The sequence below is a fragment of the Cervus elaphus genome, chromosome 4 (genome assembly GCF_910594005.1).
Source record: "Cervus elaphus chromosome 4, mCerEla1.1, whole genome shotgun sequence".
Lineage (NCBI taxonomy): Eukaryota > Metazoa > Chordata > Mammalia > Artiodactyla > Cervidae > Cervus > Cervus elaphus.
The window spans coordinates 56,624,475-56,644,271 of NC_057818.1; the positions used below are offsets into that span (position 1 = coordinate 56,624,475).

Consider the following 19,797-nt stretch of genomic DNA (forward strand, 5'->3'; position numbering starts at 1 on the left):
CATGGACTTATTTCTCCAACATTAATTAACATGACAAAGATAAAATGACATATCATTGGCCCCTGTGTTAACACTTATCAACTTGTGAATATGAGCGATTTTCTTTTAATATTTTTTTTGCGTATGGGAAAAACCTTAGTTTCCTCCCCAATTAAAAAAAATAAAGTATTTCTGTTTTCCTAAGTTTTTATTGATTAGTAATACGTATTTGGGTAGTAAATTTCTGTCAACACAAGTGTTACAGTGACTTCCGCAGTTTACGGTATCGTTTTCAGCTTGGTTTATGAAGTCTTATGAGGACAAACAGTTCAATATTTTCCGTCCTCTGGCTTTGCTGTAATGATAAGAAACTCTTTTTCTCCCAGTCTTCAGGATTATACAGTGTTATGGTTTCATTTGTTATATTTACATTTTTAATCCACCTGGAATGTATTTATGTCCTAGGCTAGTTTCTGGCTCTTCTCCCAGAAAACAACTATCAGGTGTTGCTTAGCAACCTCCACTTGGGTTAGAGTTCGGCTTCTTTTAGTGGGGAAAAAACAGCTGCACTCCCTTCAGAGTTGATTTGCCACCTTAAAGCGTTGCCTAGTAACCCCGTTTCAGACGTGTGATTGGACCCTTCACACGACCCACCCACCCCCACCCCCCAAGAACCAGAAAGAACTTAACTAGAAACCTAATCTGTCTTTTTAGGAAAACAAGGGCAGCGTATGCGTTGCATAGCAACCAGATCTCCTGGCCCTTTCACTGAAAGCAGTGTCAGAAAGGTCGCCCCCCTCAAAAATGGCGTCTGATGCGCCGCTTTCAGTATATTTCGCCCTCGAAAGTTCTGCCAATAATTCGAACTTCCACCTCTGGTCCCCGAAGGAGTTCTCTAGGTACTTTTTGAGTCTTGCACACACTGGGTGCGACGGAGGATGGAGATAAACCCACCCGCCGTGAGCGCCCCGCACAAACATGGCCGCCAGCGCGCCGCCAGCGCCGAGAGGCCGTCCTGCGCGGGGGCGCGCGAGGCGCAAGCGCACTTCCGCTCAGCCCGCGGCGTCTGAGGCGGCGGCGGCGGCAGCGGCGGTGGCGGCGACGGCGGCGACGGCGGCGGCATCTGCGGCGCGGGGCATGGTCCCCGGGTCGGAGGGCCCGGCCCGCGCCGGGGGCCTCGTGGCTGATGTGGTGTTTGTAATTGAGGGCACGGCCAACCTAGGGCCCTACTTCGAAGGGCTCCGCAAGCACTACCTGCTCCCGGCCATAGAGTGAGTGCCGTTTCCGCGGCCCCAACCCCGCCCTCCGAGTTTAGTTTTTCTCAGTCTCTCTCCTCATCCCGACCTTTCACTTCCGACCCTCACAGGTATTTTAATGGCGGTCCTCCTGCCGAGACGGACTTCGGGGGAGACGTGAGTCTTGGAACTCTCGAGTTTGAGGGGAGATGGGAGTCCGGACTCTCGGGTCTGCGGGAGGAGGGGGCGGTACCTGGACCCTGGGCCCGAGGTGGGAGGGGCTTGGGTCTGGACTCCTGGGTCAGAGGCGGGAGGGGCTGGTGTTTGGACTCCCGGGTCCGAGGGTCTGGGGTCGGGATTCGTGGGTCCGAGCGAGGAGGGGCTGGGGTCTAGGACTCTGGTTTCCAGGAGAATGAGGCTCGGGTCCTGGGTCCGAGGGAGGATGGGCTGGGGTCCGGACTTCTGGGTCCCAGAGGGGAGGAGGCTCGGGTCTTGGGTCCGAGGCGGGAAGGGCTCGGGTCTTGGGTCCGAGGCGGGAAGGGCTCGGGTCTTGGGTCCGAGGCAGGAGTACTGGGGTCCGGACCCCCGGGTCCGAGGGAGGAGGGACTGGGGTCCGGACTTATGGGTCCGAGAGGGGAGGAGGCTCAGGTGCTGGGCCCGAGGGGAGAGGGGCTCGGGTCCTGGGTCTGAGGTGGGAGTATTGGGGTCCGGACCCCCGGGTCCGAGGGAGGAGAGGCTGGGGTCTGGACCCCTGCGTCAGAGAGGGGAGGGACTTGGGTCCTGGGTCCGAGGGGGGAAGGAACTGGGTCCCAGATGAAAAGTTCTTCTGTCCTCCCCTCCCAGTATGGGGGCACCCAGTACAGCCTCGTGGTGTTCAACACGGTGGACTGCGCTCCAGAGTCCTACGTACAATGTCACGCTCCCACCAGCAGCGCCTATGAGTTTGTCACCTGGCTCGATGGCATTAAGTGAGCTCTTTTCTCGGCTTCGGGAAGGGTTGGGGGAACCTGGGAGGGACCGCAGAGGAATGGTGGCGTGGATTTGAGCTGCTGGATCCAGCACCTCACATCAGTTGCTAAAAAGGGTTGTGATGGGGATTGTAGTTTTGTCCCTAGGTCACTTCAGTGGTTGGTTCTGTATGCTCAGCTGATGTTGCTCTCTGGCTTGGAAGTAGAAAGAACTTCTTGGTCAAGGAGGCCTGGGGAAGTCCAGCACCCCTGTCCTACTCCTCATGTGTTCTTCCCCTTTCTGTCTGTTGCTTCTCCTGTCTACTCTAGTTTTTCTTTTTCTACTAGGGGCATTGAAACCTGAGTGCAAGAGGGGTGGGACTAAGACTCTGTGCTTTGAAATGACTTTTGATACTTCACACTGCAGGTGCAGACAGCCTGGGGCCACTTTTCAGTTCTACCACAACAGGACTCCCAGACCCACGAGTCCCTGTCCCCTGTGTCTAATAGAACTTATCTCTAAAAGGGGAACGGTAATAGTACTTATAGTCATCCTGTTACTATTCCAGTGTTGAGAAAACAGATTAAAGCTTAGTGACTTGGAAATTCTCTGACGGTCCACCAGTTGGGACTCTGTGCTTCCACTGCAAGGGACATGGGTCCGATCCTTGGTGGAGGAACTGAGATCCCACATGCTGAGGGGCACAGCCAAAAAAAAAACTAGTGGCTTGTTTCCTTAAGTAAGGAATTCAGGGGTGGCTTTGATGGATGGTTCTCACGGTCTCTCGTGGGATTTCAGTCATGATGAGCTGGGACCGCAGTCATCCGACTGTTTGATCGAGACCAGAGGATCCATTTCCAGGGTGGCTAACCCTGTGGCTATTGGCTAGAGGCCTCAGTTCCTTGCCAGCTGTTATTCCTAAGACATCTCTCCATGGGGCTGCTTGAGTCTTCTTCCAACATGGCAGCTGGCCTTCTTCAGCCTGAGCAATCCAACAGAAAGAGCAAAAGGAGGCCACAGAGCTTTTCATAATCAAATCTTAGAAGTCACACACCATCATTTGTGTCACATCCTGTTTCATATACAGGTCAGTTCTGTTCAGTGTTGGAGGGGGCATGAATACCAGGAGATGGCGCTCATCGGAGATCTGGTTCTGGTGACACTGTAGGGAACTTTGGGCATCGAATAGTGGATGACTGTTGAAAACAGTGCCTGACACAATTAAGTGCTCCCTCAGCTTTTGCTGTTCTTTTGTGTTTTGGTTTCTTGGTCTGCAGAGGGATAACGGTAGTCCATATCGGCACTCTGGGGAGGGTCACAGAAGCTAATCTTTGTACTGTGTTCAGCTCAGGGTCTGGTCAGAGTCCATTAAACAACGCGGATTTGTGGGCTGCTGTTATCTTCATTCACCCCTGCAGAAAATGTTTGTTGAACGCTTCGTTTGTTTCAGGCTCCATGTGCTAGACCAGGCGCTGCACGTTCACGTTCCCCTCTCATGGTGGTTTGAATTCATGGTCCAGGTAGAGCAGGGTCTCTCACCCTCAGCACTGTTGACCCTTTGGGCCAGGTGATTGTTGTATGTATGTCGTGGAGGGGTAGGGGGCATTCCTGTGCATTGTAAGGAGTTCAGTAGCATCCCCGGCCCCTACCCCGCAAATGCCAGTGGTCCCCTCCCTCCCCAGTGTGATAAACAATAAAAACAAAGATGTCTCCAGACATTATCAGATGTCCCTTTGGGGACAGAATCCGCCCCAGTAGAGAACCTCTGGAATATATTGTGGTGAGATTTGAATACTGCGGAATGGGGGCTCCTTGAGGTTCAAGTCCAAGTCTGATGTCCCTCAAGTCTCTAGCACCCAGCACAGGGCCTGGCATGAAAGAGCCCTAAGGAAAGGTTTGTAGAACAAGTGAATGAACGAATGTCCACAATGTACTTCATACTCTGGTTCTCCCTGGTAAACGGCTATATAAACATCAAGACCCAACGCAACGTCCTTCCCTGATTCCAGCGAGCCGTCAGCTGCTCTCTCCTCTGCCCCATTGCTCCCAGGTGTTTCCCTGTTACAGCTCCACACCCTGGGCTGTGAATGCCCAGGTCTTGGGTATTTCTCCTGCTGTTTGCCTCCAGCAGGGGCCTGAGACCCAAGAGGCCTGGGAGACCTTTGCTGAATAAATAAACGAGTGAAAGCTTTAGGGAAGAGAATCACCAGGAAAGTGAACTTTATGGTGGATGTCAAGAGGAAGAGTCGAACCCCCTTGTTTAAAATGTCAAGGGCACTAGGAAGATAAGAGGGAAATACTTTGTGAACACTTCCATCCCATATCCACCCTCTCCCTTAACCAGCTTAGAATACACTGTCTGTTTAACCAAAGAAGAAAGCTTTGTGTGCTGCCTGCTCACCAGAATCCTCCCAATCAGCCGATAAACACTTTAAGCCATTATTGAATATTCATAGTCGGCACTGTTTTATCAGGTCCTGTGTAACCATCTAAATTCGGTTTCTGTGACGTTCTGGGGAAGTCTGTAACAGAGATCACAAAGAAAGTCAGCAAGTCTTGTCCACGTGGAGAAATCTTATCTTTTCCTGAAACATCCATTACTTACAGTACAAGGCAGGCAGTGTGATTTTTGGAAAGTTCTTGCTTTGAGGAGTTTCATTTCTGATGTTACATTTCCTGTCTGACGAGTGAGGTTACATTTCCTGTCTGACGAGTGAGGCGATTCCCCCACCGCCTACAGCGAGTGATACAGCATCAGGAGGGACAGCCCAGTTGTCTTCCCCATAGTTTTGTGACATTGCGTTTATGCCTTCATTCGTGCACTGGTTTGTGCGTTCATTCATTCAGCAGACAATTTGTGGGGCAAATTGTTTCAGGTACTGAGGGGGCAGGAGGCAAGCAGGGTCCTGGCCCTCTGGAGCTAGTGTTTCCATGGGGTGACAGGCTGCGGCAGTCATTGGTCAGAGCTGGCTGCGGTTCACATTCATTCATTTTGACTAGTCCCTCTGGGGGGCTCCAGGGGAGGGGCTTCTTAGGCTGTGAAAGTGGATGACAAGGACTCAGGGGTATGACCTCAGGAGGAACAATTGGAGCAGGGCGTGAGGATAAGGAAGCAGTGGGTCAGAGCCCACCTGTATCACCCAGGACACTTTCATTTTTCACTTTCACTTTCTATTTCTAATCTGAGGGATTTATTTGAAATTTTTTGATATTTAAAAACCTACTTCCCAACCGTCCATATATTTTTTTTTCCTGCTCCCCAGTTTTAAGTTTTTCTTAGACAAAATATTTGTTCTGTGTCTTTCTCTGAGCTGGTAACAGATGGCTTATGTTTAATATTCATTAAGGGAAAAAAAAAAAAAGCAAACTCTAGGGTCTCAGAGTGGTCAGTCGATCTCACTTTCCTTCAAATTATTATTTGTTTTTAGAAATTGAGGTGAAATTCCCATAACACAAGCAGTCATTTTCAAGTGGACAAGTCAGTGGTATTTAGTACATTTAAAATGTGCAGCCATCTTCTCTGTTTAGTTCTGGAACATTTTATCCCTCTAAGAGAAGACCCCGCATGCCTGCGGCAGCTGCTTCCTGTCTCTCCCCCTACCCCTCACCCCTACCCTTAGCCCGGCCAGGAAGATGGCTTGATTTCTTCCAGCACAGGCAGTTGGCAGCAGGGTGGATCCAGGGTTGGTTGATTCATTGGCCTCTGCCCCAGCTCTGTGGTGTTAAAATTCATGTGCAAACCAGAGTCTGGATGGTGAGGAGGAGGAGATCTGGGGAATGGGTGCTGGGGAGGAGGAGCGGTGTGGGCTGAGTGTGGGAGCAGAGGACCAAAGTCTGCACTGGGGAGGAATTCAGGTAGAGCACAGAGGGGTCACGCTTTGGCGGCTCACTTACTCAGGAGGCACTTCCTGGAGCCCGTGTGTCCTCAGGCACATCGTGGAGCTGGCTCAGGTCTCACAGAGGGCTGCGCTTTCTTAGGGGCAGGTAGGCTGCAGGAGGAAGCTTGATAGTCACAGTATTGGGGGACATGTGCTGTGATCGAGGTTGGGCTCTAAATTCACGTGGCAGGTGGGGAAGGCTTCCTAGAGGAGGATGACATGGGAGTTGGGATAGATGTGCAGGGTTTCCACCTGGGCCAGAGTGGGAGGCGGTGTGTGGTCTTTGGGGGGACAGCACAGGCAGAGACTGGGGTGTATGGCGGATGACAGACTCCGGGGGCATCCAAGACCTTCTCGGATGTACCCAGGGGGCGATGGAGCGAGGTGGGCAGGGCCCGGGGCGGGGCGGGCTCAGCTCTGTTCTTGATGACCAAGGCTGGATTTGAAGCCATTTGTTTATGTAACACACAGTTCCAAGCCCTCCCCTGTGCCATACTGGGGGGCGGGGTGTGTGTGGCTGGGGACAAGAACAGTCCAGACCTCATCCATGCTTGGTGGGGGAGACACAGACACAAGGGCCATGGTGCAGAGCCACAGGACCCAGTCTGCCCAGATGTCCCCCGCGGCAGAGGGTCAGCCTTGCCATCACGTGACCCAGAGAGTCATGGCGGTAGCAGCTGCCGTCCGGCAGAGGCCTGCCACCCACCCCACAGGGACGGACACCGGTGACCCCTCTGTAGATCAGGTGGAGGAGAGACCAAGTCTGTGTTTATAGTTTCCTTGTCATAGTTTCCTGGGGCCGCTGGGACAAAGTACTGGAAACAAGGTGGTTTATAACCACAGCAAGTTACCGTCTCTCAGTTCTGGGTCCAGGAGTGTGAGATGACGGCGGGGGTGGGGTGGGGGGAGTGCCATGCTCCCTCTGGAACATGTAGGGGAGGGTCGTCCTTCCTTGCCTCTTCCAGTTTCCCGTTGCCCCAGACGTTCCTTGGCCTGTGCAGTGTCCCTCTGATCGCCATGTGGCGTCCCGCCCCCTCTCTCATCACATCCATGTTCGCTTTCCTCTGAGCATGTCTCTGCTTCCCTGTCCCCCTTATACGGACACTGGTCATATTGGGTTCAGGCCACCCTTCCGACCTCATCGTGGCCTGTTCACCTCTGTAAAGACCCTGTTTCCAAATCCGGTTGCATCCTGTGGTAGTGGGGGGTCAGGACTTCAGCATACCTTTTTGAGGGATGCAGTTTCACCCCTAAAGGTGGGAGGGCAGAGGAGGCCCCACAGCAGGCTGGGAAGGTAGGGGAAGGCCAGGCAGACGGCCCAGCGCGGGGCAGGCGCGTGGGGACTGGGCCACAGCGTAGGCTCCTGGGCTTAGCGTCCTGGGTCCTTACTCTGTTCTGTCCTCCGATGGGGCCTCTTGCCAGAGGGACCCCCTCGCAGGAAGTGACGAACGTCCCCTGTCCTTGTGTCAGCACTGGGGATAGGGCGGGACACTCCGAGTGCCCCCATCCTGAGGGGCACAGACTGTGGAGAGGCTCGGCCCAAGTGTGGGCCCCTCCTGGGGACTGGGGGGTGGCGGCCCTGGTCATCCCAGAGGCTGACCACGTGCCCCCTGCAGGTTCATGGGTGGGGGTGGCGAGAGCTGCAGCCTCATCGCTGAAGGCCTCAGCACGGCCCTGCAGCTGTTCGACGACTTCAAGAAGATGCGGGAGCAGATGTGAGTGTGCCCAGTGCGGGGCCCACGCCCATCTGTCCACCTGGCCCGTAGGCTGCTTGGTGGGTCACAGGCTCCACCCCTGGCCTCCCTGGGGCGTTGGGTGGGCTGTCTGTGCCGAGCACTGGGAGCCAGAGGCAGGAGGTGTCCCCTGGCCCACTCCCTGTCTCGGAATCCTCGTCTGAAAGGGGAGCTGGCTCGGAGTGCGCCTCCTGCCTTCCCTGTGGCTGGGTGACTTCCAGCAACTCAGGAGGCTCTCTGGGCCTCAGCGTTCTCAGCTGGGAAATGGGTTCCCACTCTGGACTTCCTGGGGGGTGGAGGACTTGGTCACTGCTGCTGCTGGCTCGGGTCTTTCCTTGGGGTCCCTGCGGCCATCCTCTCCCCACCTTTCCTTGTCCCTGGTAGCGGCCAGACACACCGAGTCTGCCTCCTTATCTGCAACTCGCCCCCGTACCTGCTGCCTGCTGTCGAGAGCACCACGTACTCAGGGTGCACGACGGAGACGCTGGTGCAGAAGATCGGAGAGGTGACGCCTCCTGATCGGAGGGAGGAGGGCTGGGGGCTGCCGGCCTGGGTCTCAGGGTGGGCACAGGCGCCTTCGCCAGCCCAGCTGGCTCTGTGGGGAGAGCTGCAACCCAGAATCGCCCAGGGCAGCTAGTCTAGGTCTTGGGTCTCCTGTCCCAGAGCCTGGCGGGGACTTGGCCCTGAGGCTTCATCCTGACTGCTTGTCCCCTCTTGTGCAGCGAGGAATCTACTTCTCCATCGTGTCCCCCCGGAAGCTGCCTGCCTTGAGGCTGCTGTTTGAGAAGGCGGCTCCTCCAGCCATGCTGGAGCCCCTGCAGCCGCCAGCAGACGTGAGCCAGGACCCACGGCACATGGTGCTGGTGCGGGGGCTTGTGCTGCCGGGTGAGCCTGGGGGCTGCTGGGGGGCACAGGGTTGGGGCGTGTCCTCCCCGGCTCCCTCTCACTCGGATGTTCTTCGTGTCTCTCAATCCCCTTCTTAATGGGCTCTCCTGATCATCCTCGGTGCTCAGTCGGGGGTGGCTCAGCCCCAGGCCCCCTCCAGCCCAAGCAGCCTGTGCCCCTGCCTCCAGCTGCACCCGCGGGCGCCACACTCTCGACAGCCCCCCAGCAGCCTCTGCCACCGGTCCCCCAGCAGTACCAGGTGTGGACATTGCCAGGGGAGGGACGTGCTCCTAGGGCTTGGCGGAGACCCTGGCCCCTCGGGAGAGGCCTGGTTGGAATTGTTAAGCCTTGGGGATTAGGGGGTATCCCCTGAGACACCTGCAGGGGGGACTCTTCAGGCCAGGAGTCACGTCCTCTTAGGATGTTGGCGCTGGGCAGGATGGCCCTCACCAGGCCCTCCCCTCTGTCATCAGGTCCCCGGGAACCTGAGTGCCGCTCAGGTGGCTGCCCAGAATGCCGTGGAGGCGGCCAAGAACCAGAAGGCGGGGCTGGGCCCTCGCTGTGAGTACTGGCAGGGCTGTGGGCTTGGGCAGCCAGGTCTCCGCACCCCCGCCCACATTGCTTCCCTTGGTCTCTCCCACAGTCTCGCCCATCAACCCTCTTCAGCAAGCCACTCCAGGAGTGGGTCCCCCCTACAGCCAGACCCAGGCCACCCAGCTGCCCCCAGGGCCCCCTGGTGCCCCCAAGCCGCCTCCCGCTTCCCAGCCCAGCCTGGTCTCCACCGTGGCCCCAGGCCCGGGCCTGGCCCCCCCTACACAGCCCGGGGCACCGTCCATGGTAGGTGCCTGCCTCCTGGCTGCCAACAGTGCAGGGGGAGGAGAGGTCGGCCTTCCTGAAGAGGGCCCGAGGGCACGTGGGTCTTGTTGTTTGAGGTCCTCGGGAGCTCACAGAGCCTGCACTACAGGCGAGGCTGAGACAAATGGGTCTGGGGGTAGAATCGTGGGGCTGGTACTCTGGGCGGGTAAAGACTGTTCTGAGGAGCCCAAAGGGTCCTAGGAGTCCAGGGTTCTCAAGAGAACCTGAATTCTACAGGATTAGAGCATCTGTGGTCCCAGGTGTGGCCCAGTGGTGTTCTGGGCCTGGGGGTACATAGGAAGGGACCTTTGTCCTCTTCTGCTTGTTAGCCTGGCCCTCTCAGGACAGCCCCTCTCAGGAGATGGTCTGACCCTGCCCTGTGGCCCTTCTCTTTCCCCTCTGGCAGGCGGGCACTGTGGCCCCGGGCGGGGTGAGCGGCCCTTCCCCGGCCCAGCTTGGGGCCCCAGCCCTTGGCGGGCAGCAGTCAGTCTCCAACAAACACCTGGCCTGGAGCGGGGTCCTCGAGTGGCAGGAGGTGAGCGGCTCCCTCGGGCCAGCCCTGGTGTGTCGCAGGGCTGGACTGGCGCCCCTGGGGTCATGGGATTTGTCGTCCTCAGGATAGTCCGGAGGAAGCTTGGGATGTGTAGCTCAGAGTTCAGGGTTGAGAGAAGTCTCAGCTTCTCGGTCTAAGGAGGACCCAGGAGATCGTGGCATGGAGGGGACAGTGGGTGGTGGGGTTTGCAGGCAGGAGGAGGAGGCCCACATTTGTGAAACTTGAAGGCTGGAGGATTGCGAGATTGGTGGTCTGATGAAGGGGTCCAGGGCTTGTGGGCCTTACTGGGGGGTTATCCTGAGCTTTAGGGGCTCCCTGGGAAGGGCGGAGAGGTCAAAGGGATGGAGGCTCAGGGCCCTTCTCACCCAGACACGCCTTTCTTTCCCCCTTAGAAGCCCAAGCCCGCCTCCGTGGATGCCAACACCAAGCTCACCCGGTCACTGCCTTGTCAGGTCTACGTGAATCACGGCGAGAACCTGTAGGTGTCCAGGGCAGGGTGGGTGGTGAGCCGGGGTGTGCGACTCCTGACATGTCTCCCGGTGTCGCCGCAGGAAAACAGAGCAGTGGCCCCAGAAGCTGATCATGCAGCTCATCCCCCAGCAGCTGCTGGTGAGTGCTGGCGGTGGGTGACCGCCTGCCCCTCCGCCTCTGTCCTCCCCTCCTCAAGGCCCGCTCCACACGCCCGCTGACCTGGGTGTCTCCCGCAGACCACCCTGGGCCCTTTGTTCCGGAACTCGAGGATGGTCCAGTTCCACTTCACCAACAAGGACCTGGACTCTCTCAAAGGCCTCTACCGCATCATGGGCAACGGCTTCGTGAGTCGGGTGGCCGGGCGGTGGCTTCCTGTCCCCCTGGGCCCAGGGAGCCATTTTTGATGGTGGGGCCACCTTTGTGATGCTGGGCTCTTCAACTCTGCGCCGGATTGAGGTCTCTTCCACATTAAAACTGTGGCAGGGAGTGATAGGAGCCATCGGAGAAAGCTCTGGGCTCTGACAGGTTTGCGAGGTGTCATGGCTTCCTGGGGCCAAGAACAGCAGAAATGTGTTCTCCCGCACTTCTAGAAAAGAGAAATATAATCAAATCAGAGTGTAGGCAGGGCCACGTGCTCTAAAGGCTCTGGGCGAAGACCCCTCCTTGCCTCCTGCAGGTGGTAGCCCCAGGCGGGCTTGGCTTTAGATAGCCTGAGTCCAGTCTCCTGTTCTCATCGTCTCGGCCGTCCTCACTGTGTGTCTTCATGTGGTGGTCTCTTTCTGGTGTGTGTCTGTCTTCTTATGAGGACACCTGTTATTTGGACTGGGGCCCACTTGAATGGCCTCATCCTAACTTGTTACCTCCACAAACACCCTGTTTTCAATAAGGTCACGTTCCCAGGTGCCACGGTCTGGAACTTCAACATGTGTTTTTGGAGGACACCATTCAGCTCATTGCACTAAGGGAGGGTCTTGAAATAGGAGCAGAACCAGTTACTGAGTCCATTCTGTGAACCCAGCTCTTTTCCACGAGAGAGGATTCCTCATAGGTTACCTCATGGATCCTTCAGGAAAATTCTCTAAAGAAGGCAATCCTGAAAAAAAAAAGAAGGCAATCCTGAGAGTTAAGAATGCCTCCAACTGCAAGTCACAGCACACCCAACTGGCAGAGGTTTTAGAACAGATAGGTGCTTGGGGTGAAGGCTTGGACCAGCAGTTTATCATTTCTCGCAGTCTTGTGTGGGTCCGCTGGGCTCAGCTGGGCTAGTCCTGCTCGGGGTCTTTGATGGGGTTGCCATCAGATAGCAGCTAAGATTGTGCTCACCTGAAAGCTCATCTGGGCTGGAGGTCAAGGTGGCCCTCTCTCATGGTGCTGCCCGTCAGCTGGGGTTCAGCTGCGCCTGGTCATCCGAGTGCCTCCTTGTGGCCTCCCCGTGTGGCTCAGGCTCCCTCACAGCATGGCATCTGGGTTCTGAGAGCCTGGTACAAGCAGGCATTCACTTGTGACGTGCAACAGGACATCCAGAGGAGGGCACTCTCAGGGTTAGGTCTGTAGCCCCTTTTCATCAGGGCCAGGATCTCTGGGGTTCTCCTTGTTTCTCTCTCGTGGCTGTGAGATAGTTTCTGAAGCTCAAGGAATCCTGTCTGACTTGATGTAGGAGGGCAAGAAGGAGGTGTATTATCAGCCTGTATTTCCCCTTCTTTAGGAAAGCACATTCCCACACACACAAGCAGGCTTCCCTTCATGTCTTGGGCTAGACCTGGGCCCCTGGGCCACCCATAGAGACAGAGGAGACCACGGGGGAGCAGGCACCAGTGAGGGCACTGGGGCCCAGACGGGTTGCTACCCAAACTATCGGGGTTCTCCTCGCAGGGAGGGGGCAGATGTTAAGCAACTAGCAGGGTCTACCTTGCCTGAGAAAGTGAGACTGGCTTGGCCGAGGTTCCTTTCACTGGTTCCCTAAGCTCCTCAGCGCCTCCTCCACTAAGAGCCCTCTCCCAGAAGCCTCGCGTGTTACGGCCTTGCTTCACGTTCACTAGCGTTCCCTGGGCACTTCCTGTGTAGCCAGCCACGTGCAGGACGGCGGGTGTGATACCCAGGTCCATCCCTTGAGGTGTGAGCGCCGCCTCCTGCAAGTCTCACTGCAGACGCTGAGGTCGAGGGGGTGTGGCGCCCCAGGGGCCTCTCGGACTCCTGTCAGTCAGGGTGTCTGCCACCACCATTGAGCACACACTTCCCGTGTCAGCTTTGTGTAGAATTCCCTCCCTCTCAGCTGCGAGCCCTTTGAGGGGGGCAAGATTGGAGGGGGCTTCCTCTGCTCTCCACCCAGCCATTAGCAGGGGCCCAGCTGCACCCTGTTCCTTCGGGCACCCAGCTCTCTGGAGCAGCCTCAAGCCAAACTTGGAGTCTCCGCCACCTTTCAGAGCAGAAAGCTGGCTGCTCCTGGCCTGTGGGGCTTCTAGAACCTTCTAAAACCCAGAGAGGTGGGGTGCCGCCTCCTGCAGGGTGTGACAGTTCGATCCCCTCCCGCAGGCGGGCTGCGTGCACTTCCCCCACACGGCCCCGTGCGAGGTGCGTGTGCTCATGCTCCTCTACTCGTCCAAGAAGAAGATCTTCATGGGCCTCATCCCCTATGACCAGAGCGGCTTTGTCAATGGCATCCGGCAGGTCATCACCAACCACAAGCAGGTGCAGCAGCAGAAGCTGGAGCAGCAGCGCGGGGGTGAGCGACGTTGCAGCTCCCCGCCCCGGTGCCTGTGCTGCCCCCCTGGGCCCCCACTCTGACGGCAGGACCCCCGGGGCTCCGGGGCTCCGGGGCTGGGCACGTCCTCCTCCGCCAAGTTCAGTCTCAGCCCATGTTTCCCTGCAGCCTGTCTCCTATATAAGGAGTGTTCTTGTTGAATCTCTTAAGACACAGTTCCTTCTTGAGGGGCATAAAGTTTACATCCTAGACACCCCGCCCCCCAGCCCAGGAAAACGTTCCCGGCTCCTGACAGGGTCCCATTCAGGGCACAGACCCTCCCCGGCACGGGGATCCCCGCCCAGCCACTGACCTGCTTCCTCTCTCCCCACACAGATGGGGGCCCAGCAGGCACCCCCTGGGCTGGGTCCCATTCTGGAGGACCAGGCAAGACCCTCGCAGAACCTGGTGAGGACAGGGTCGCGGTGGGGGGGTGTGCAGAGGACGCCGTGATTCTGACCTCGCCGAAGAGGTGGAGGGGTCTGGGGGCTCCGTCCCTCACCCCTGTTCTTCCCGTCAGCTCCAGCTCCGCCCGCCGCAGCCCCAGCCTCAGGGTACCGTGGGGGCCTCTGCGGCCACTGGGCAGCCCCAGCCCCAGGGTGCTGCCCCGGCCCCTCCAGGCGCCCCGCAAGGCCCTCCTGGAGCAGCTCCCGGCCCACCCCCTCCTGGACCCCTCCTCCGGCCCCAGAATCCTGGGGCCAACCCCCAGCTGCGGAGCCTCCTCCTCAACCCGCCCCCGGTGAGATTCAGGGAAGGGGGCATATGGGAGCTGGGGGTCCTGGGCTTGACAGTTGGATTCCTTTCCTCATGGAAGCGGGAGGTTGGTTTGATGGGAGCGAGTGCCTGGAGGTCGGCCCGGCCCTGCCCCACCCGTCCTACGTGGGCTTCTGCTGAGATTCTGAAGGGAGACCAGAGGCCGCACCAGGGAGTGAGGTGGGTGGGCGCTCTCCGCCGGGGCCTCTGAGCCACTTTCTCTGCCCGCCCCCCAGCCCCAGACTGGGGTGCCCCCCCCTCAGGCCTCCCTCCACCACCTCCAGCCGCCAGGGGCCCCTGCGCTGCTGCCCCCGCCGCACCAGGGCCTAGGGCAGCCCCAGCTGGGGCCCCCTCTGCTTCACCCGCCACCGGCCCAGTCCTGGCCTTCTCAGCTCCCCCCACGGGCTCCACTGCCAGGTAAGATGTTCGGGGGAGGCTGGGGCCTGGGCTGTGTCCCAGTGTCCCGTGACTTCTGGGGAGTGAAGTCCTGGGACCCAGGAATAGCGGGAGCCCTTGCAGCTCATGGGGGCTCCATGGGCCCCCGGGAGGTACAGCCCAGGGCACTGAGAGCCAAGGCAACAGGCGCTCTCCCCCCCCCCCGCCACTCCCCACCTCCGTGTCCTCCGGGGTTGCTGGGAAAGTCTCAGGGCCTGAGAGTTGTGCTGGGGACGGGCCCCCACAGGCTCTCAGGAGGCAGACAGCCCAGGGCCACGTGGGGTCAGGAGGCGCCTCTGGGGTCCCCCCGGGGCTCCCTCGACCCCCCCGTGCCTCGGGCCTCCAGAGGTGGAGGGAGGACTCAGGCCCAGGGCCCTCCCGGGCCCCAGGGACCACCGGGAGATGCAGTCCCTTCCCACTGCCCCCCAGGTCAGATGCTGCTCAGCGGGGGGCCCCGGGGCCCGGTCCCCCAGCCGGGCCTGCAGCCCAGCGTCATGGAGGACGACATCCTCATGGACCTCATCTGAACCCCGACACCCAATAAAGTTCCTTTTAACACACGCCCCGGCTCCCGTCACTGACATCCCCCAGAACTGGGCAAGAGGAGATGGGGGGAGACACCTCTGCCCTTGTTCTTGCTTCAGCAGACGCCCCCGAGGCCCCTGGCTGGTGAGGCCGGGGCCTCGGTGGTAAGTCAGGCCCTCTGGTGCAGCCTGGCTCTGGGGAGGTGAGGAGGCTGTAGGCAGAGGTCCTAGGACCACGAGCGCCCATGGAGGTAGAGAGGGTACCAGGCGGGCCCAGAGGACGCCTGTTAGTGGCAGTCAGCGAGGCCGTGAAGGAAGGCAGTGACAGTCTAGGTGCCGAGATGACAGAAAGGAACGTGTGGGGCAGGAGGAAGCCTGGAATGGTCAGAGGACAAGTCAGTCGAGGCCTCTGGGAGCACGAGCCTTTGTGGGGGAAGGCAGGCCTGGAGAGGCAGGCAGGCGTCAGGCGGGGAGGGAGCTCATTCCAGACTCAGCAGCTGGAGGCTTGTCCGCGGGACGCGGCAGGGCTGCAGCGGGCCAGGCTGGGGGCCAGGGCCAGGTCGGTTGGGGGTCAGCCCCCTGGGGGCTGCGGGAGGTGAGGGGGCAAGACAGGAGGTGGGGAGGAGCCGCGGGTCATGTTCCTAGGGAGGGAGAGGCCAGAGGAGGGGCCGGAGTTGGGGGGCAGGAGGGCTGAGGCCACAGACTGGCGTGCCCATGTGCAAAAAATTGCGGGTAGAGGGTGGGGTCCAGGGTGGTCCCCAGGACCTGGCCTGAGTGCTGGTAGACGGTGGGCCTCCCTGAGGTGGGAGCCGGGAGAAGGAGCCAGTGGTGATCGCTGATGGTCCGGGACATCCGAGGGACCGGGGCCACGCTGGGAGCCCGGGGAGTGTGCTTAGCGGCAGCCTGTGTGCTTTGGTGGTTGAAGACGCAGGAACGGGAGAGGTCTCGTGTGGAGAGAGCAGGCAGAGACCAGGCTTCCAGGGCTTTGGATAGAGTGGACAGTGGGGCCATCCTGGTGATGGGAGACCCGGCGGGGCTGTAAGGAAGAGGTACAGGTTTGGGGTGCAATGAGGCAAGGGGCCTGAGGCTGTCCTTAGGGAGACATCCCAGGGGCAGCTGCTCTGGCCTGTAGGCAGAGACTTAGTTGTCTGTTGTCAGACCAACCCCGGAGCAGTGATGCTCAGAATGTGGTCCAGAGGTGGACCACCAGCATCTGCATTGCTTGAGATGCCTGTTAGCATCAGATGCCCAGGTCCCTGTCCCAGGAGAGAGGTTGCAATCTGGTGGCCCCTGGGCCACTCTACAGATGAGTTTTGTTTGGCCTTCCCTGTGTTAGGCTATGTGGCATTTTTTCCCTAATGAGTTAGTTGTAAAAATCAGGATGAGTCTCTTGCTCAAACACCCACACACCCACACATACACACACAAAATCTGCAGTCTCGTCTTCTCTTGACAAGTCAGAAGATCTGGCTCCCCTGGGGCCACCCTCCTGCCCAGCAAACAGTGGGCTGGAGCCGTCCCTCTCCGTGGGGCGTGTGCTCTCTGGTTCGCCACAGTCCCCACCACTCCCTCCTGACTCCCCCACCACGAGGCAGGAGGCTGTCTCCTTCGGCATGGGGCTGGCACGGTTGGTGTCCCTGGGGTAGTATTCGGAGACAGTGAAATCTTTCTTGTACCCATGTCTCTACCAAAAGTGGCAAAACGAAAGAGAGAACGAGAGGGCCACGTGTTTCGAGAGAAATGGGAGCGAGCCTATTTCTTTGTGGAGGTGAAGAGCATGCCTACGTGCTTAATATGCAAAAAAATCGTGTCTGTGTTGAAAGAATACAACCTGAAGCGTCACTATGAATCGAAGCACAGTAAGAGTTTCGACCAGTACACAGAGCAGACGCGGGACGCGCTTCTCAGCGAGCTGAAGAAGGGCCTCAAGTGTCAGTAGGGCCGCTTTCAGAAAGCCGACGGGAGCAGCAGCACGGCTGCCGCTCGAGGGTCCGGAGTCACGTGGCACAAATTACCCGGGCGTTCCAGCCCACGGACATCCAGTTTATAAGGGAGCCAAAGAGACGCCCCCCGAACAGAAACCCCCGTCTGCTTGGACTGTCGTCTGAGTCTAGCAGGCATCCGCGTCTCGCGGGAGGGGAAGAGAAATCTGAAGATTGACAAGTCCAGTTGCTCGACCGCGTCAGATCAGTCATGGCCTTTACTATCTCTGCTCATGAACTATCACCACCCAGTTAGCTTTATTTATTTGTGGTGTGGAGAATCTCGATGTGACCGAAGAAAGCTGTGACATGGTGCCAAGGCAGGCCCGACCCTGGGAAGTGACTTGTTTTCTGTGTGTCAAGAGAAACACATTTTTCACGAAAGCTGGTCTAAACACCTAAGCACAGCTGCAGACCGCGGTGGTGATCAAACCATCTGTGTCACGGGGGACGCAGGCGGGTCGCCTCGATCCGAGATGGCGTCATTGGCACAGACTCAAGGCAGGTCATGGCATCAATTACCAGGCACCGACCTTGGTGTGAAAGGTCAGTGGGGTGGGATACGTGACACGGCACCCGTGACAGGCTTTTTGTACTTTAACCACGGGCAGGCTGGTGACGAACTTGACCCAGTGTCTTTTATAGAAGCTCTGCGACCTTGTCGTCATGTGACATGGGGAAGCAGTCTGAACTGTTGGAGTCCATCAACTTGGCTCATTTCAGGTGAGCCAGAACCCACACCTCGGTTCCCCTGAGAAGGTCAGTCAGAGACTTTGGGTCAAAGTTCCTACCCGTCTGAACACTCTTTTTCTCCCAAGGACATTCACAAACAGCTACTTGAATGTATGATCGTGTTCATCCAGTCCAGGCAGACATGGGGAAGCCGTTGGCAGGGAGGATTTTGACTCCCTTCTGTTGGCTGCAGTTGGTTTCCAGAGAGGAAAGGCATGGCCTGGACAGCGTTCATTCAACTTGTGGGGCTAGAGACCAAACTGCCCCAAGGCGCCCAGCCTCCAGACTTGATGAGAATGAACTAACACTGTCCCATTTGCTCTTCTTGGTTACTGTCGATCGTGTGAACGCAAACCGCAAATACTAGCTGCTGAACTCCAGGGCAGGGGGCTGCTGGTCGCTCAGTGGGTTCCCTCAGAAGATGACAGCCCCTCACCACTCTCCAGTAGTCGTCCTGAATCTTGGTGTTCAGATGCACCCACGCTTGTGAACAGCCGTTTTCCGTTAAAAAACTGAATCAAGTTCAATGCCGCTCCCAGCTTCAGGAGTCCAGGTCGAGTTCTCAGCCACCAGTCCCGCCCTTGACATCTGGGGGTGGCATGGATGAGGCCCGCCCCCTGGCTTCGTAGTCCAGGGAGCAGAAGAATTACAAAAGAGAAAAAAAAAATTCAGTAATTAAATATTTCTATTTTTCAATTTGTATTTTTTCAATTTGGATTTAAAAGATAAACTCCAGTTCCATACCTGTTTGTATTATGTTCCATGCATTCACCAGCGTTCAGTAAAGATTCCATTTGATTATATTTCTGGCCGTCGACTTTTCTTATACCTGGCGAGTTCACTCATTTATGTGGCCCACCTGGCTCCTGCAGGCATTTGAGTTTACGATCCCAGCCCTAGAGTCCTCTAGAACCGTCGAAGCGAATACTCCAATGGGGGAGGGAGGGAGGCTGGGCTTCAGCATCAAACGCAAGCCCCCTCGGCGACTCTGGTGTGGACAAGAGGTCGGAGGGAGAGTGGGCGAGGTCTCCCCCGTGGCGTGCGTTGCAGGGGTTCTCGAAAACTCAGATGGCTCCAGGGGCCAGGCAGGTGATGGAAATGCGTGACACGGACGGGTGTAAGACGACAGGGACTGACGGGGACTGTGGCGAACTTGGGGAGTGCTTGCCCCGCCTCACAGCATTCAAATTAAAACAAACAAAAAAACACTGTGAGGACCAAACAAAACCCGCTGGTGGGTCTCAAGAGGCCGCCGGGCCGCCATTTTGTGACCTCTGGAACAAGAAGACGCGAGGACAAGGCCAGAGGCCAGAGGAGGACCCACATGTGAGGGCTGGGCCCCGGCTGGGGGACAGGAGGAGCCGGCAGGTGTGTTCTGGAAGCCGAGAGTTTCCAAGGAGAGAGTGACCGCCTGGCGTCCAAAGCCACCAAAAGGGAAGAAGACTAGCAGGGCGCAGGCCATGCTGTTCCCACCAGGGTGGACATGGCCCCGTGGGCAAACACAGACACTCCTCGAGGCCTTCCGGGACAAATTGATCAAACAAACCAATGGCTGTTCCCAGTCACTGGGGGCCCTTGACCTCAGCACCCAGTTAGATGAACTGAAGACTGTCACGTGTCATCACCCCATACTGTATCCCAGAAGAGAAGCTAGCCGTGGGTTACGGCGTGCCCAGAGAGAGGAGGTGCACGCACAGAGCTCACCTCCACATTTCACAGCCCAGGTGTAGACAACAGCCTCTCAGAACCAGCCAGCACCAAGAGAGCAGGACTTTCCGGAAAGTTTTTCTCTGAGCATGAGATATGGTTAAAGCTGCTGCAGTGTAGAAGTAGTACAGACCTTAAACATCAGGGCTGAGATTCCAGCTTCTGTACCAATGAACTGTGTGGCTTTAGGCAGGTCCCCGTGCCTCTGAATCTCTGACCCCATGTGGCTAGAAGTAATTCCTGCAGGATTGAGCCCTTGAAGGAGAGCTGCCATTAGCCAGGTTGCCATCACTGGTCAAAATATGCTCCTAGAGGGCAAAACTATGTCTAAAAATGCATGCTACTTTGTCAGAACCACCAGGGCATCCATGACAGTTGTAATTTGGG

General features: G+C 57.6%; 1 protein-coding gene across 2 annotated transcripts; it reads left to right on the forward strand.

The window, feature by feature from the left end:
- Nucleotides 1–1,023: 1,023 nt before the first annotated feature.
- On the forward strand, nt 1,024–18,506 carry MED25 (mediator complex subunit 25). 2 transcript variants are annotated; one of them, XM_043899865.1, is made up of 18 exons: nt 1,024–1,250; nt 1,346–1,391; nt 2,058–2,182; nt 7,657–7,755; nt 8,158–8,278; nt 8,496–8,658; nt 8,787–8,917; nt 9,132–9,219; nt 9,302–9,495; nt 9,920–10,048; nt 10,459–10,544; nt 10,618–10,675; nt 10,774–10,881; nt 13,070–13,258; nt 13,614–13,685; nt 13,798–14,016; nt 14,267–14,447; nt 16,684–18,506. In XM_043899865.1, exons 1-18 carry the CDS (start codon nt 1,117–1,119, stop codon nt 16,926–16,928), a joined length of 2,388 nt encoding a protein of 795 aa, XP_043755800.1. In that variant the 5' UTR covers nt 1,024–1,116; the 3' UTR covers nt 16,929–18,506. The 2 variants fall into 2 exon arrangements, with proteins under 2 accessions (XP_043755800.1, XP_043755801.1); XM_043899866.1 differs by lacking the exon at nt 16,684–18,506 and adding an exon at nt 14,895–15,025.
- Nucleotides 18,507–19,797: the final 1,291 nt, after the last annotated feature.

Excerpts from the sequence above, each read along its gene's own strand:
- MED25 (XM_043899865.1), top strand. The coding sequence starts at position 1,117 with ATGGTCCCCGGGTCGGAGGGCCCGGCCCGCGCCGGGGGCCTCGTGGCT. Across the intron at positions 7,756-8,157 it reads AAGAAGATGCGGGAGCAGAT|CGGCCAGACACACCGAGTCT; the intron begins GTGAGTGTGCCC and ends TGTCCCTGGTAG. Across the intron at positions 8,659-8,786 it reads GCGGGGGCTTGTGCTGCCGG|TCGGGGGTGGCTCAGCCCCA; the intron begins GTGAGCCTGGGG and ends CTCGGTGCTCAG.